Below are 15376 nucleotides of genomic sequence, written 5' to 3' on the forward strand. Positions count from 1 at the left end.
ATGATTACAATCAGCTCAGATTAAAAAAGCCTGCATTAATCACTGAGAGATGACTATCTTGGATATCTTCTACATGAATAAGCCTCTATGTATTTAAGGATGGTTTAAGCCAATAATCTCAGAGATGTGATGATGTCAGGAATGTAACTATAATGGGAGGGCATGTTCTGACTTTTGTACACTCATGTTCATTAGCATATACTGTGTACATGAGATACATGTATGTTGCATGATGATATTGTCAAATATGAGAGCCTAGTTATCCAGGAATCTAACCAATTTTATGTTTGATGAAAGAATGATAATAAAAATAGACAAAAAGAAACAATTATAATAACCAAAAATGAATAAGATAAAGAGAAAAAAAGACATGATTGATTTGATCAATTTTGAATTTCTAGCAAATGACAGAATAAGTTGAAGAAAAAAAGACAAATAAAAACAATTAAATAATAATAAAAAATGATAGGGAAAAGAGAAAAAAGACACAAAAGATTTTTATCAATTTTGAAGTTCAACAATTTGTGTTTGGCTGCCTGAAAAACTTGTTTTTGGATGCACTTTTCATTTTGTTTAAAAGTAATGGGTAGTATCATGTTTGCGATTTGTTCAAATGTTTTACAATCTACAAATTTTTGTGGTTCATAAAGGTTCACGCATAATAGACACATTTGAGTGAATGTATCAAAGTAACGGCTCATTAAACAGTAATCAAATCCCACAATTGGATTTCACAGTACTTCACATAGTTCTATTATAGTACTTGTGAAGCACTTAATTCCCATCAGCTATCCTCATTTTCAACACACATTACAGTTCAAAGGGAGTTCTGATAAAGGTAGATTATTACTGAATCAAATGAAATTACACTCATTTTTTAAAACTGACAAGAAAGTTAACTGATAAACCTGTAGCATAGTTGTGAGCAATTGAATTTATTGAAATTGAGCTAAGGTGTAGTTATCTCAACTCACATGCACACAACAAGGTAAGAATGTGAATTTTTTCTATCTATAAAGTATGAATTGTAGCAATTTTTTGTTAGTTTTCTCATAATTTTAATGCCAAATAATTATTAAAGATAAACTTTTACTGACAGGTATGCTCTCTGAAATAAATCCATCACTATAATTAAAAATTGCATTAAAATGTGAAATGTGGATCGTCATAAGACCAACCAAGCTAAAATGTATCGTCATTCACATGGAAGTTTCTCTCAGCTGACACGAAAAGTAAAGAGAATGCTCATCAGGAACTCCCCCCACCTGTACCATTACTCGGCTTTCCCTTGAAGTTCCAATCACAATTAAGAAACCAGGGTTCATGAGAGGATTAGAGAAGTTCTGATTGAAATACCAAGATTTTATGCTGCCCTGGGATTTACTGTCCTGAAGCATTTTCACCTTCACGATAAAAATCATAAAAGAGAGTGCCCTCAAACTTTTCAAATATGGAGAGAGCCATGACAAATCGTCCTTGTTTTCACGAAGTGACGGTAGTGAGGAAAATCGGCACGCAAAGTGAATGCAATTTTTTTTTACTACCGTCACTTCGTGAAAACAGCGACAAAATGATGTTTGCCCAAATTCAAGGCCATTTATTTCATCTAATTATGTGTCCAAAGCAAGCACCCCCTCCCCCCCAAAAAAAAAAATCAATAACAAATTACAGAACCTTACAGATTCAGGTGCATCATGAGGCAAGTGATTTATTTGTTATCTACATGTAAGAAAATTCCATTTGAGGGGTAGTGGTTATTTATTCCTTAAAGTTAATAGCAACTAAAGTTTAACAAGTTTTCCCCCAATTTACTACTCTCCTTTTCTCTCCTTATAAAGCCTTTTTCTTCCTTTTTCTCTCTTACTCTCCCACTCTCTTTCTCTACCTGCCTGCCTCTTTTTCTCCTGCCTGCCTCTTTTTCTCCCTTCTCTCTCTCTCTCTCTCTCTCTCTCCCCTCTTTCTCCACCTGTCCCCCGCTATCTCTCTACCACTCTCTCTCTCTCTCTCTCTCTCTCTCTCTCTCTCTCTCTCTCTCTCTCTATATATCTATATTCTGGATACTTGCCATGGCTGTAGCCTTTGGAAGACAAGTTGCCAAGTTGACTGTCAAGTTGACTGTCAATTTCTATGCTTATGGCTTCGGCAACATGCAGTTGTCTCAATAAGAGTTTGACAGTTATATGGATATGAGTCATCCTGAATAGAAAGTCATGTTTTTCCAGCTTTCAGCAGGCCTTCTTGAACTTTTCTGTCTGAAGTCTTCTCTCTTTTTTACAAACAAATCTAACCTTTTGGAACATGCAAGAATGTCTCTTTTAAAGATCTGTCTACATGCACATGTATGGTGGATCTCCATGGCAATGTAAATGTGTGTTTTTTTAAACACAATTTAGATTGTTATTATTGGGTTGTCGATTATATTGTTTCATTTGAATTTATGGGATCTCAAGGGAAAGACTCTTGCTAACTTCATTTAGCCTTTCCAGGTTTTCTTTAAAGGTAAAGACCAGTTATCGTCATGCGATTGCATTGTGAAAGAAACGTTGTGGAATCGATCAGAAAAGTTTGATCATCTAGCATCTAGCATCTGCAAGGTTCTGGAATCATCAAAATGATAAGAAATTTGGCCCATTCTTCGTAAAGTTACAAGCACTATACACAGAAAGATATATATATGGGACTACCCTATATCTCTCACAGACCATGAGAGAAACAAATTTACCAAATATATGAATTAGTAGGCGGTTTCCCGGCAAATTTTTTATCATCATGTATTAGTTAAAACATATTCTTTCACATGAATGGTAATGAGAGCTTCCATTTCATTTTTTGAAATTGGGGCGTTTCCAATACTGGTCTTTACCTTTAACGTGTAATAATGAGTATAAGGCCGGGAAGAGTGTGACTATAGATCTTTTTTTAAACTGAGAAATGAGAATGAATATCAAAACTTTAGAAATATTACTACCCTAAATTGTGAACTCCTTTCATGTGTCTGCCCCAGTGAAAAGGAGAAGAAGAAAAACAAAGAAGAAAGTAATTTAGCTCTGGAAATCTCAAAAAGATTTGTGGAAATAGAAATTAAATCATAAAATTCCTCCTATTAACTTTTAAAAAAAGAAGCAAAATCCAAAAGATCTCCAATGAAAACATTTTCTATACTGCACCTATTAAAACCCTTCAGATAGAGGGAGGGGGTGGGGGTGGGGGTGGAGAGTGAAGGTGAAGGGGGGGGGGGGGTTCAAGAGTGAAGGTGGTTTAGTAGTTGTTTCACTTTTAATTCACACACATTTCCAGAGGCATTTAGATTGTGCACATCTCAAGCGAAGTCTAAAATGAAGATCTGTTCCAGAGATAGCACCAATATCCTGGAGGGTATGCAAAAGATGAAATGAGATGAGTGAGATGTTTAGCAGACGAGGACGATTACTCATCTCGCTATCCTTGTTTCGGTGGGACTCCTGGTGTGAGGAGGGATATAGGGATCAATCTATAGAGAAAAATTAAGACTCTGGTAGCTTACCAAAACTTTTGGGGGACGCAAAAAAGATGCAGCTGGAACGAAGAACTAAAGTTAAAGGGATCGTTGAACAATGTTAAATCTGAGATACACGGCCCTACATGTAATCAGTGTCTGTGATATGGTGTAGTATTGAAGCCCTAAAAAAAAATGCGCGTCAATATGATCAAGAAGTGCCTCAAAAAAGTAAAAATCTTTGACTGACCGGTTTTACCATACCGGTACTCGTTTTTCCCAATAGACTGTAGTGTTATGAAAACAGTTTGGCAAACGTTTTTCAAATTTTGTAATTCTAATCATAAATATCTTGATAATCAGACAGGTGATCGGCTTGTAAAAGTCTTGTGGTTCCTGACTGACCTAAAGGTTTAAAATTATCATTTGCAGCATGAGCTAAATTTATTTTCAGAATCTGAGACAAAGTTACCAGATCCCTTTAAAGTAGATGCATTTACACTGCAACCAAAGAATTTTCTCACATTCCAGAGTTTCGCCAGTAGTTGCATAGCAACTACCGAAGTTTCACAGATTTTTGCAGTGTAAACGCAAATTTTGGTTTGATCCAAAATATTTGCTCACATGACTCTCCTCACTTCAGTACTAACGCATGCAGCGCATTTTAACCAGGGCTTTGTGCCGCAAGGGTCCTGGTGAACCTAAACCTCATGTTTTTTCATTTTATTTCATTTCATTTAACTAAAGGCAATGGCCTGTTGATTCGGTCTTGAACTCTGGACCTTCAGGCTGAAAGACACTGATGAACATGTACTGTGTCTTGTTATGTGCATTATTAATACTTCAGAATGAAATGTGCATTTACTCGAACTACATTACATCCAGGTAATGACAAAAAAAGTCTGAGCGTTGGTTAGGTGGGCAACTTGCCAGAAGAATTTTCAAGACATCCATCCCGATTCTTGGGTATGGAATCCTGATGGAATCTCGGGTAGCCACTTGAGACAATTATGACAAGACAGACATAATTAAAAGTATCTAAACTAAAGTTTGTAAAACTTTGGCTGCTAAGAGCTGGAAGGGTTTAATGACTCATTAAACACCAATTAATGTGGACAGACATACATGTATTAGGAGGTTAATTGAATGTATTTTTTTGCCCTTAACTGTTGAGACATTGCATGGTGCTGAACGATGCGTGACAAAGGAATTATTCTAATGTATCCTCTTAAAAAGCATTAATTATGCTTTCACATGATTATCTTTTTTAGTTGTTGCTGGTAAACAGTGTCTTTCCCCTATAATGTTCGTGTAAATTTTAGTTCCCTTTTTTTTATTGAAACACCCTATACAACTGCAATTATTCTTCACAACTACAAAACAATTATCAACAATTACAAAACCATTACAGACATCATGTGTTTGCAGGAGTGCACAGTATAAGAAACCCCTCCAAAAAATGTCCTCTCTAAAGTTTTTGAACATTTAAGATTGGTTTTTATTGGAACACTCTTTACAACTGTGAAAATATTCTTGACAACTACAAAACAATTATCAACAAGTACAATGTACAAGCTCATTGTAGGCATGTTACAGCGGGGGTGCACAGTGTATATAAGAAGTCTCTTAGTAATTGAACCGATAGTGATCAAATTGCTAACCATCGTCTATTTTCCTACCCAAGAGATTTGGCAGGAAATTTAATGAGAGGCACCCATGTTTGTGTCGATTCCTCAGTAATTGCTTGGTAGCATTAATTATTCATTTTTCTTTGAAGGCTAGACCAAAAGTAGTTGGTTATTAATTTTGTGTAAATTAACAGGTGTAAGTTTGTATTTAATTCACCCTGCGTGTGCTGAGGGTTTAGTGATTAAAAATTACACACATGTAGGTTAAATGCTTTTCATAATGTTTGTATGATTAAGATACATGAAACGAACAAAATAGGCAGTTTTTCTTCTTCTTTTTCTTCCCTTGTTTTTTTTTATTCTTTCAATTGTTTTAATGAGTTGTGTCGTTTTGTAACTGTGTTTCATTTAGGGTATTATTCCTTCCAATCGACCTACTTGTAAACAGGTTTAGTTCCCCTTGAAATCATTCTTTACTTGTGAATAATCTATTTATATAATCTGCCTTAAAAATAAGTTGACTTGATCAAAAGGTGACTCTATAGAGGGGCAAGTTTTAATAGGCCAAACTTTGTATTTCCTCCTCATATGTTACCAAAGAGTTTAGAATAGGCCTACCGGTATGTTAAAGCTATTGTTCAAATTGAATACTTTCTGATGTGTACTATAAACAAATTGACAATATTCCATATTCCTGGGTAGCGTATAAGAAATTAAAAGACCAAATAACCTGGACTTGCCTGTCAGCATTAACACTTTCATATGGAAGTTCTCTATGATATTTCTTTTTGAAAAATAGTCTTTCCACTCTGCAATTTTGACTTACAGTATAAAGGCAGTTCTTTGCACTTTATCGATTCAACACAATGTTTTCTTGAACTTAGCTACCCTTTCTCTCTTCCTCTATGTCTACAAGGGTCTTCCTTTTCTTCTATAATTAGCTTCCCCCTTCTCTTGTGGACCCGTGCCTGTGGTCATATTTCCATGGTTGGTTAATTATAGCCTACATGTACAGCAAGAACAATGTACAGTCAGTACACATAGGCCTGGTCGCTTACTAACAAGCATTTATGCTTTCTTAGCAGTCAGGTAAAATAACCACCGCACACATATATTTTGTCATTTTGATGGTACAGACAGGAATAAATAGGAATTTATTTGAATTTATGCCTCGTACAGGATAAGGTCCTTCAATACCTAGGTGTTATTACATGATTCACACAGAAATGCCCATTGTCTTGACATTTTTTTCAGAATAGATTCTGAAATTTAAAAATTACACTTTGTTAATTTGTCCAAATATGTGTACTGTACATGTATGTAATTGTAAACTTGTAAAGCAAATGTCAACTTTCTTGGAAAAGGCCAATATCTTAAAAAACTGAGGGTTGTAATGTAAAAATATACCGTTTCTGTATTGCATTTGAATAGATTACTAGTGTACTTCATTAGACCATTTTTGTTATGAAATCAAATTCAATGCAAAAATATTTGTTTAGTGCCATGTTTACATGTAGGTGCCATATTTAAGTGGCTTATTATAAATTGTTTCATTCTCCTGTTACAAATAATTATATTTCAATAGTCAGAATGTGAATTGCGTACAGTAATTGTTGCTAGGTAGGACAAACATCAAGGCTTGTCTACCTCACAACCTGGAATGTATGCAATTACCATTCTGACTATTAAATATAATTATTTATAACAGGTGAATGGATTAATTTGCAACTGGGCACTTTAAAAAAAGACTTGCACATTAAATTTGATTACATTATGAAAATGGCCTATTATTATGCATTTTTGTTCCCAGAACCCCTGTTTAATAATTCACTTGCTATGCATATTGAATCTGGATAAATGGAATCACTTTAAATACTATAGCTTTTGCATGAGCCTGATAGGCTGTTGCCAAAATGACAGAGTGTCATCATAATTTTGACAACATTCCAACAGTGGCCTACATGTATTACAGTTTAATTGGTCATTTCTGTTATGCAGTCAAATTTATTGTAAACATCTTTGTTAAGTGCTTAGTTATTTCAATCACCTGTTACATATAATTGTATTTCAATAGTCTGAATACCAATAGCATACATGACATGTTGTTAGGCAGGGTTTGCCCTTCTATTAAAGCTGTATGCATTTTGCACTTACATGTAACAGGTCAATGTAATGGCTTCTTGCTAGAAAACTAGTATGAATTTGAATACATTTTGATAAGGCTTATTGAAGTTAGTTGTATTGTAGCCCAAGTGTATGGAATCTCATTTCCTCTACCGGTAGACCATTTTCGTAATGTAATCAAACTGAGTGCACAAATCTTTGTTAGGTGCCTACTGCCTCATTTCATTCACCTGTTACGAATAATTGTACTTCAATAGTCGAAATGCAAATTGCATACATTCGTCGTCGTTGCTAGGTAGAACAAACATTATGGCTTGTCCTTCCCAACAACACATAATGTATGCAGCAATGTAGAAGATATAACAAAAGCGAATCAGCCTCATGCATGCAACATGGATTCCATTTAAAGACATGACATTATGCACAGCAGGTGAATTGAATTGATCGTATCAGTAAAGAGGGGTTGTGGAAAGAAACCTGTTAATTAAGAGACATTTTGTAGGCGGGTCTATAAAAATCCACTTCATGGTAGTGCTTTTGCTAATGAGCCAGTTCAAAGATACACCCTGCGCATGGGCAGATAAAGGTAATTTTTACCCAAATTGTAAAACCCACCAAGAGGAACACTAGATAAGTGCTCATGAAAGTAATGTTTTTCAGGTGGAAATATTCTTCTCAAGAGGGCAAACAAAAAGTATTCATGAAGCACATCCACAAGTTTGGCAGTGGTAATTCTGAAATGCACAAAGTAGGACTACTCTGTGTCTAAAAGATCTGTAGATTTGGAGTCATTTGTACTAATTACAAACTGGTTTATTCGGTGAGTATTTTCTGTTGTATCAGTAAACCTGCATGTACAGTAGTCAGGATATTTTAAGCTGGCAGTGCTTAAAATTTAGCTAAAGTACAATAGTTTATCAAGCAATACCTCTAGACAAGATGTAGTAGCGCTAGTGGCACTTGTAGAAGCGTGGTGCTCAAGTTCATTAGAGGTACACAGATGGCATTTCATCCAATTCTGTTTGGAGCCAGAATAGCATTAACTCATGAACTGTGTTACATTATATGAGTTAATGCTATTATGGTTCCAAATAGATGATTTAACGATTGATCTATGACTGGCAATTGATTGGCAATCTTAATTGATATTTGTACCATTTTTCCCCTTCTTTTCTGCGACATCTAGAACTGTGCTACAAGTATGGAAGGCACTGCTGGACGAGACGGAGAAGATAGGGAGAGTAAGATTGACAGCCTCAGAATCAATCAGTACACAGATCATCGATACCATCAAGATACAGAAGAACACAAGAACAAACACACTGAAAAAGGTAAGTGAGGAGAAAGAGGAAGAGAAGTAAGAAGTGATGATGGTGGTGGTGGTGGTGGTGGTGGTGATGGTGATGGTGATGGTGATGGTGATGGTGATGGTGATGGTGATGGTGATGGTGATGGTGATGGTGATGGTGATGGTGATGGTGATGGTGATGGTGATGGTGATGGTGATGGTGATATTAGAGGAGGTTGCATAAAATGAATCGAACTTGGTGATGGAGGTTGTGATTAACAAAATAGCTAATACAATTCAGAGAGAGCAAATAGAGTATGTAGATGGTACAAACTAGATAACTTTGTGTATGTAAAGTAGGACCCCTACGTGAAAATGTTTGATTTCTGAGCTCATACATAAGTATTTACTTGCCATTTCGCTAAATAACATCCCAAGAAATGCATGCACACTCCCCAACGCACACATTGTGTGCACCATCATCTCTCAGCAGGTATCTATCTTTCCAGCCAAACAAGCGAATCGGTGTATAAGTACAAGGGTGATGTAATCAATGACATCAAGTGAGGGGATTTCCCTTTCCTTTCCCCCTCTGTCCCTGAGGAATCACTCTCCCAACTGAACTTTTAAAAGATCTCCCTGGCTATCCCAAGTGAGTCATATTGTGGAAATTGAATTGCTGCCCAGGCAAAATATCCTCTTCATTTCATTACGGAAACAGAATCAGCATTTATATAGTTTTACAATTACGTTGAGTGATGGTTATGGAGTTGACTTTGAGAGAAAATTGACTTAAATTGATGTTGAATTGTTTGTCATAGAGAAGATAGGTTGTTTGAATGGGCAAAATAAGAACACACCGATGATGATAATGTGCTGAAAATCACATTTATTGAAAAGTACAACTAAGGTTATTATGTAAGTGTGTCATCATTACACTAACATGTGCATGGATATAATATAGGTCAATATTTCTTTTGCTCATTACTCACCTTTCTACATTTCATACTGAAATCATTGGGAATATACCATCTCTGTGTATTCCAGATCATTTAGTGTAACTCTTGTTTGATTCCATGAATCATGAGAATTTAATTTCCATCATTTTGAAATTACCCTCATTTTGAAATTACCCTGAACTGTTTTGACTCAGTTATTGCCATTACTTTACAAAGAGTAAGTTTAGTTAAGTTGAGTATTTCTATTCAAAGTATAAAAGGGAAAGTATAGATCTTTATCTGAAAACATTTATTATGTTTGATTCAAAATATCAATAAATAAAATCATATTTTTGACTTTATATATGCTGCAAATGTGTGAACTCCTATATATAGTCAGAACTATTTTTTTCCATACATTTGAAACTGAAGTGTGGACGAAATTTCAATGCAAACTGCAAACCTACATACAAGAACAAATAATAAAGCAAAAGAAAACATCAGCAACTTCATATTAGTCAACTGCTCCTTAGTTTTATGATGTATTGTGTGTGACCATTGCTATGTAAACCAATTATCACCTGTAATCATGTTGGCACGTGGGTTTAGTGTTTACTTTTTGAAAAGGAAAACATATATCTATCTCAGTTTAAATACAAATAGTGCAATGTACTACTGTATGTGGACCATGCACTTTGTCCAATAAAGAATTATTACAGCCATCTATTTTTAGGACACTGAAATTTTGGAGTTACATGTGGAAATTTTTTCCAGAGGACGTGATTATATTGTATTCATGTGATTGGAATAATTTGATCATCAGGCTTAAAATAACTTTGTGGAAAGATGAAATGAATTACAGGAAATTTCCAGTATTCATTATAAATCCTTTTATAGTGAAACCTGTATATGAAGACTGATCAAGGAATACAAAAGTGATCTTTATATGAAGGTGATCTTTATATACAGGTTATACAGATTCATTTTTGTACATATTTCAATAAGAAACGTTCAAGGGAAACATAAAATGTGTTTTTTCAACAAGTGGCCTCTCTAAACAGGTGGTTTCTAGAAAAGGTTTCAATGTATTGCATTAATATGCATTTTACTGTAATAAAGTAACATTTGGATATGGAAGTTGATTCCTCTTGAATTCATCTAAAAGTGTTAAAAATACAGTAGTTAGATATGGGCTTCTTTTCTTTTTACCTAACTGCAGGTAATTACAGGTAATGTGCACTCGAGAAAGATCTGTGCATTTTTAAACATATACAGAGCTTCATTTTTCAATTAAGGACTCTGATCTTGCTTTATATAACAAGGGAGAAGAATATTAAGGCATATTTGTAGCACTTGATAAATAAATGTATGAGACAACCTTTTTAGTAATTGGCTATTATTATTACTGTCCTTCTACTTAAAATGCCATTGAACCTCTCTAAATTAAAGGGCATTGAATACATCACCAATTGTAGTTTTTAATCAAATAATTGGAAATTGAACGTGAAATTAGCTACAGGCTGTATGAAGCATTTTTGTTTAATTAAAAAAACAAAAAAACCTCTGTAACACATGAAAAGAATGAATATGGATTGACTTATTTAAAACTGAAGGTTGACAAAACATACATTGAAACCTGCTTTAGCAACCATCTATATAGAAAGCCCATTTGTCTTTAAAAACCACACTTTCTGTTTTCTCTTGTTTTCCCATTGAAATGTGAACTAAATGAACCAGTACATAAAGAGCACCTGCCTCTAAAGACTGCTTTTCTAGTCTCCCTTGAGTGGTCTTTATATACAGGTTTCACTTTAAGACAACAAAAGGGTAGGACAAAATACAACCTTCTTCCCATGCAATACAAGCTACTGATCAAATGGCAGCTGCATTGATTGCCAGGAATCATTAACATAATGCAGAAGTTGAGTGTTCTATAAATAGACATGATGTGACCAGCGTGGCAGCACTGTTTGCTTTGCCATCTAAAGATCCGTCATTTTATGGAACAGTTAATAAAGTAATAGCTTCCAGGAAAATTAGGTTTTCCCCATCCTTTAAAACACTTTATTTGAAAATCTCTTTTTAAGATTCAATTTTGAGTTGTTTTTCCTATCCTCTGAAACATACACATTTTTTTTCTTCAAGTTACATTTATTGAGGAGGTTGGTGTTGTCTTTGTATTGAGGTAGAGACACAATCAGGTGAATTGAATGGGAAAAGGAAAAGAGGAAGGGGCACCACTTTTGCCTGGAAACGAGGCTACTTGTTGCACCTCACCTCAGAATCAAATTGTGAGAAAGGTTGAAAACTGTACACATACATGTACCTGTTATGCCATGTGAATGCAATCTAAAAAGACCAGTAGATTTACAATGTAGTACATGTCCTAAAACAAAATAAAAGCAGAAACTTCAATTCTAGTAAGGCCCAGGTTCATTCTTTATCATCTGCAAAATTTATTTTGAATAATAGTTATGATGATGATGATGATGATAATGATAATAATAATAGTTCATTTTTCTATTTCATTCTTTACACAATCTGATAAAATACATACAAAACAACCTATTATCATTACAGTGCAGTAAAGGTATAGATATTCAATAACAATAATAGGTAAAATACAAAGTTGCAATAGATAGAATAAATTAAAAATATATCAAAATATGGATGATCAACGGGGAAATGTCTATTACAGGCTAAAAGTAGGTGAAATTAAGATAAAAGTTACAATGATGATGATGATGACGATGACTATATGATGATGATGATGATAATGATTGGTACATAAATTCAATATACAGATAACACCATTATTTTCCCTTTGCAGTGTGGAGATCTTACAAATGCATGGCATGAAGAGGTCCAAGCCAGCGTCAGAGAGCTGATCAAAGCGAGAAAGAACTATGCTGATGCAGAGAAGATAGCACAGGATGCCAGAGGCAAAGCAGCAGAAGCGGAAAACAGGTGAGAAAATATATTCCAGAATGAATATCATGTTTTTAATAATGTCAGGTGTAGTGTTAGGAGGGGATGGGAATTATGAAGGGAATGGGGGGGGGGGGGGAGAGAAAGAGCTATGCTGATGCAGAGAAGATAGCGCCGGATGCTAGAGGCAAAGCAGCAGAAGGGGAAAATAGGTGAGAAAATATATTCCAGAATGAATATCATGTTTAATGTCAGGTGCAGTGTAAGGAGGGGAAGGGAATGAGGGAGAGGGGGGGGGGGGAGGGGAAGAGCTACATGTATGCTGATGCAGAGAAGATAGCACAAGATGCCAGAGGCAAAGCAGCAGAAGCGGAAAACAGGTGAGAAAATATATTCCAGAATGAATATCATGTTTAAAGTCAGGTGCTGTGTTAGAAGGAGAAGGGAACATTCATTAAGGCAGGTAATGGGGGAGGGGGGGTGGTGAGAAAGAGCTATGCTGATGCAGAGAAGATAGAGCAGGATGCCAGAGGCAAAGCAGCAGAAGCGGAGAGTAGGTGACAAAAATATTCCAGAATGAATATCATGTATAATATCATGTGCAGTGTTAGAAGGGTAGGGAATAAGCAGGGAATCGGGGGGGGGGGGGGGAGGGGGAGCGATTAAGAAATATATACTGATGCAGAGAAGATAGTGCAGGATGCTAGAGGCAAAGCAGCAGAAGCGGAAAATAGGTGAAAAAAATATTCCAGAATGAATATCATGTTTAATGTCAGGTGCAGTGTTAGAAGGGGAAGGGAATGGGGGGGGGGGGGGGGAGAGTGAGATAGAACTACGCTGATGCAGAGAAGATAGCGCAGGATGCCAGAGGCAAAGCAGCAGAGGCAGAAAATAAGTAAGAAAATATTTCTAGAATAAACATCCTGTTCAATATGTAGCAAGGTGAGGGACGCATAATAATAATAATAATAATAATAAATATAGATTTATTGAGCGCATAATAAACCGAATGGAACGGTTAGGATGGGGCAGGGGTGAGGAAGAAACCATTTAAGTGTGTTATGTTTCTCATGAAAAAGTTATGTAATTGTTTATGTAATAGCTCGTGGATGTTATCCTTTTCTAATGTAACTATTTTGAAATTGCTTGCTTCGATAAATCTTAAGACAAAGCAAATTAGAATTAAAAAAGGAGGACAGTGAAGACAATCAACAAATGTGTCTATCAGTACAGACATGTACTTATACATTGTTTTTCAACTTTCAAAGATTAAGTAATCCTCAGTTTGGTTTCAGTTTGACTACCAATATGCACCAAGCAAAAAAATTGTGTTCACCAAATCAATGACCATGTGACTATATTACCTATAATTTCATACAAATTGGGCTTGTATTATTGGTTCAGACCCATTAGAAGTCCATAACATGAAACCGAAACTGGTTTTATCATTCATGCTGTAACTTGGGTGACTGATCAATATCATGCTGCCTGGTTTGATGGAGAAAATAAATCGAGGGGGAAACAAATAAACATGTCGAAAGTACAAATGGATTTATTGCTTTCTATAGCCCATGGATTTTCTGACTTGTGGTCAGCCATTTAATAGTGAAGGTTGCTGTCTATTGCCGGATATTGATAATTTAGATTCACGGTCAAATACTGACAAAAACATTCACAATCATTTTAGATAATTCAATGTTACAAATGCAAACACAAGTATTATACAATACAACAAATGAGGTGACCTACCCCATTAAAAGTACATGTAATTGTAGAATGTTTGCTGCATCAATTTCTGCATTTGTTATTCATGATGTTGCCATATCTATTAACAAGATTGAATTCATTTTTTAGTTATCAAAACATAGCAGGTTAGTTCCCCATCAATTGGAATATATTGTAAATAATGACTTTTATGTAAAATTTTGCAAAAATGAGTCATCTTCATGGTAATTTTTTTTCTCAGTATTTAGATTCAAACTTTTACAGTAGATACCATTCGTGAATGTTTCTGGTTTTACATAAGTTGGCATGTGATGTTGATAACACAATCATATGTCACACCTGTTGGTACCCTGGAGAATGTTGAGGTAGGTACCTGTAGGAGAGGGCATCTTTTACCCATCTTTCAACACCACTCTTCACGAGAGGGGTAAACATACATATATTTAGAACAAGATGTTACCGATGATGTTGCCTCTGAAAGTTCAGTTACGTCCCTCTGGGCATTCGCTGGAAAACGATAGAATATCTTTCCACCTGTACAGAGCTGTCATCTAGGAATAGGAGAACTCCTAGTCATGTCTGGATAAAATAGATTATATAAGGAGGCTCCATATTAAAGTACAGTTTGCTTGTACCGAATTCAAACTCATAAACGAACATAGAATTTTATAAACTGTGAATCATGCCATGAGGCAATACAAACAGCGGAAATTACATGAAAAACAGGAGGAAGGGGCTATTGTTTTTTTGTGGAACCATACAATTTGTTATTTCATATAAAAAAAGAGCAGACCTTTTGTGTGCATTGGAGAAATTAGGATTCATTTCAATGTTGTGTGCTTAGTAATATCTCCCAAACTTGAATTGATATTGATGTTGACAGTTTTAACATTTTGGGGACTTCAAATTGTTATAGTCAGCATAAACCAATGATAAATCATAAAATCCTCTAAACAGTCAATTGTCTCAGTGATTATTGTATTTCCTTTGAGTATGATTCATAAAGACACACACAAAACAAATTTAAAAACTCTATAAATGATAATCTCTTTGTTTGAAGTTTGCCTGATAAAGACAATTCTAAACTTTGCTCTATGTACACCTGGTAATTTCTGATCAGGTGAATATTAAGGTACCTCCTGTGTTCTCAATTCTTTAAAACTAAATATAGATAGTCTCTCACAAAGTTTGGTTTCTGATTACAACAATGAACATCACAACCCACATATCACACCATGCATGTTGAGTATGTACAATGGTACCCCTAGAG

At 35.2% G+C, this 15376-nt stretch overlaps 1 protein-coding gene across 3 annotated transcripts in view; it reads left to right on the forward strand.

Annotated features, from left to right (window-relative positions):
* The window catches only part of LOC585408, a 61641-nt gene that overhangs the window by 13344 nt on the left and 32921 nt on the right, over positions 1 to 15376 (forward strand). For all 3 annotated transcript variants that reach the window (XM_030980585.1, XM_030980586.1, XM_030980587.1), the window contains exons 5-6: positions 8414 to 8558; positions 12284 to 12420. In XM_030980585.1, the coding sequence (XP_030836445.1) occupies positions 8414 to 8558; positions 12284 to 12420 (282 nt within the window). The remainder of the gene's footprint in view (positions 1 to 8413; positions 8559 to 12283; positions 12421 to 15376) is intronic.

The sequence above is a fragment of the Strongylocentrotus purpuratus genome, unplaced genomic scaffold, assembly GCF_000002235.5.
Source record: "Strongylocentrotus purpuratus isolate Spur 01 unplaced genomic scaffold, Spur_5.0 spur5_scaffold_11, whole genome shotgun sequence".
Taxonomy (NCBI): domain Eukaryota; kingdom Metazoa; phylum Echinodermata; class Echinoidea; order Camarodonta; family Strongylocentrotidae; genus Strongylocentrotus; species Strongylocentrotus purpuratus.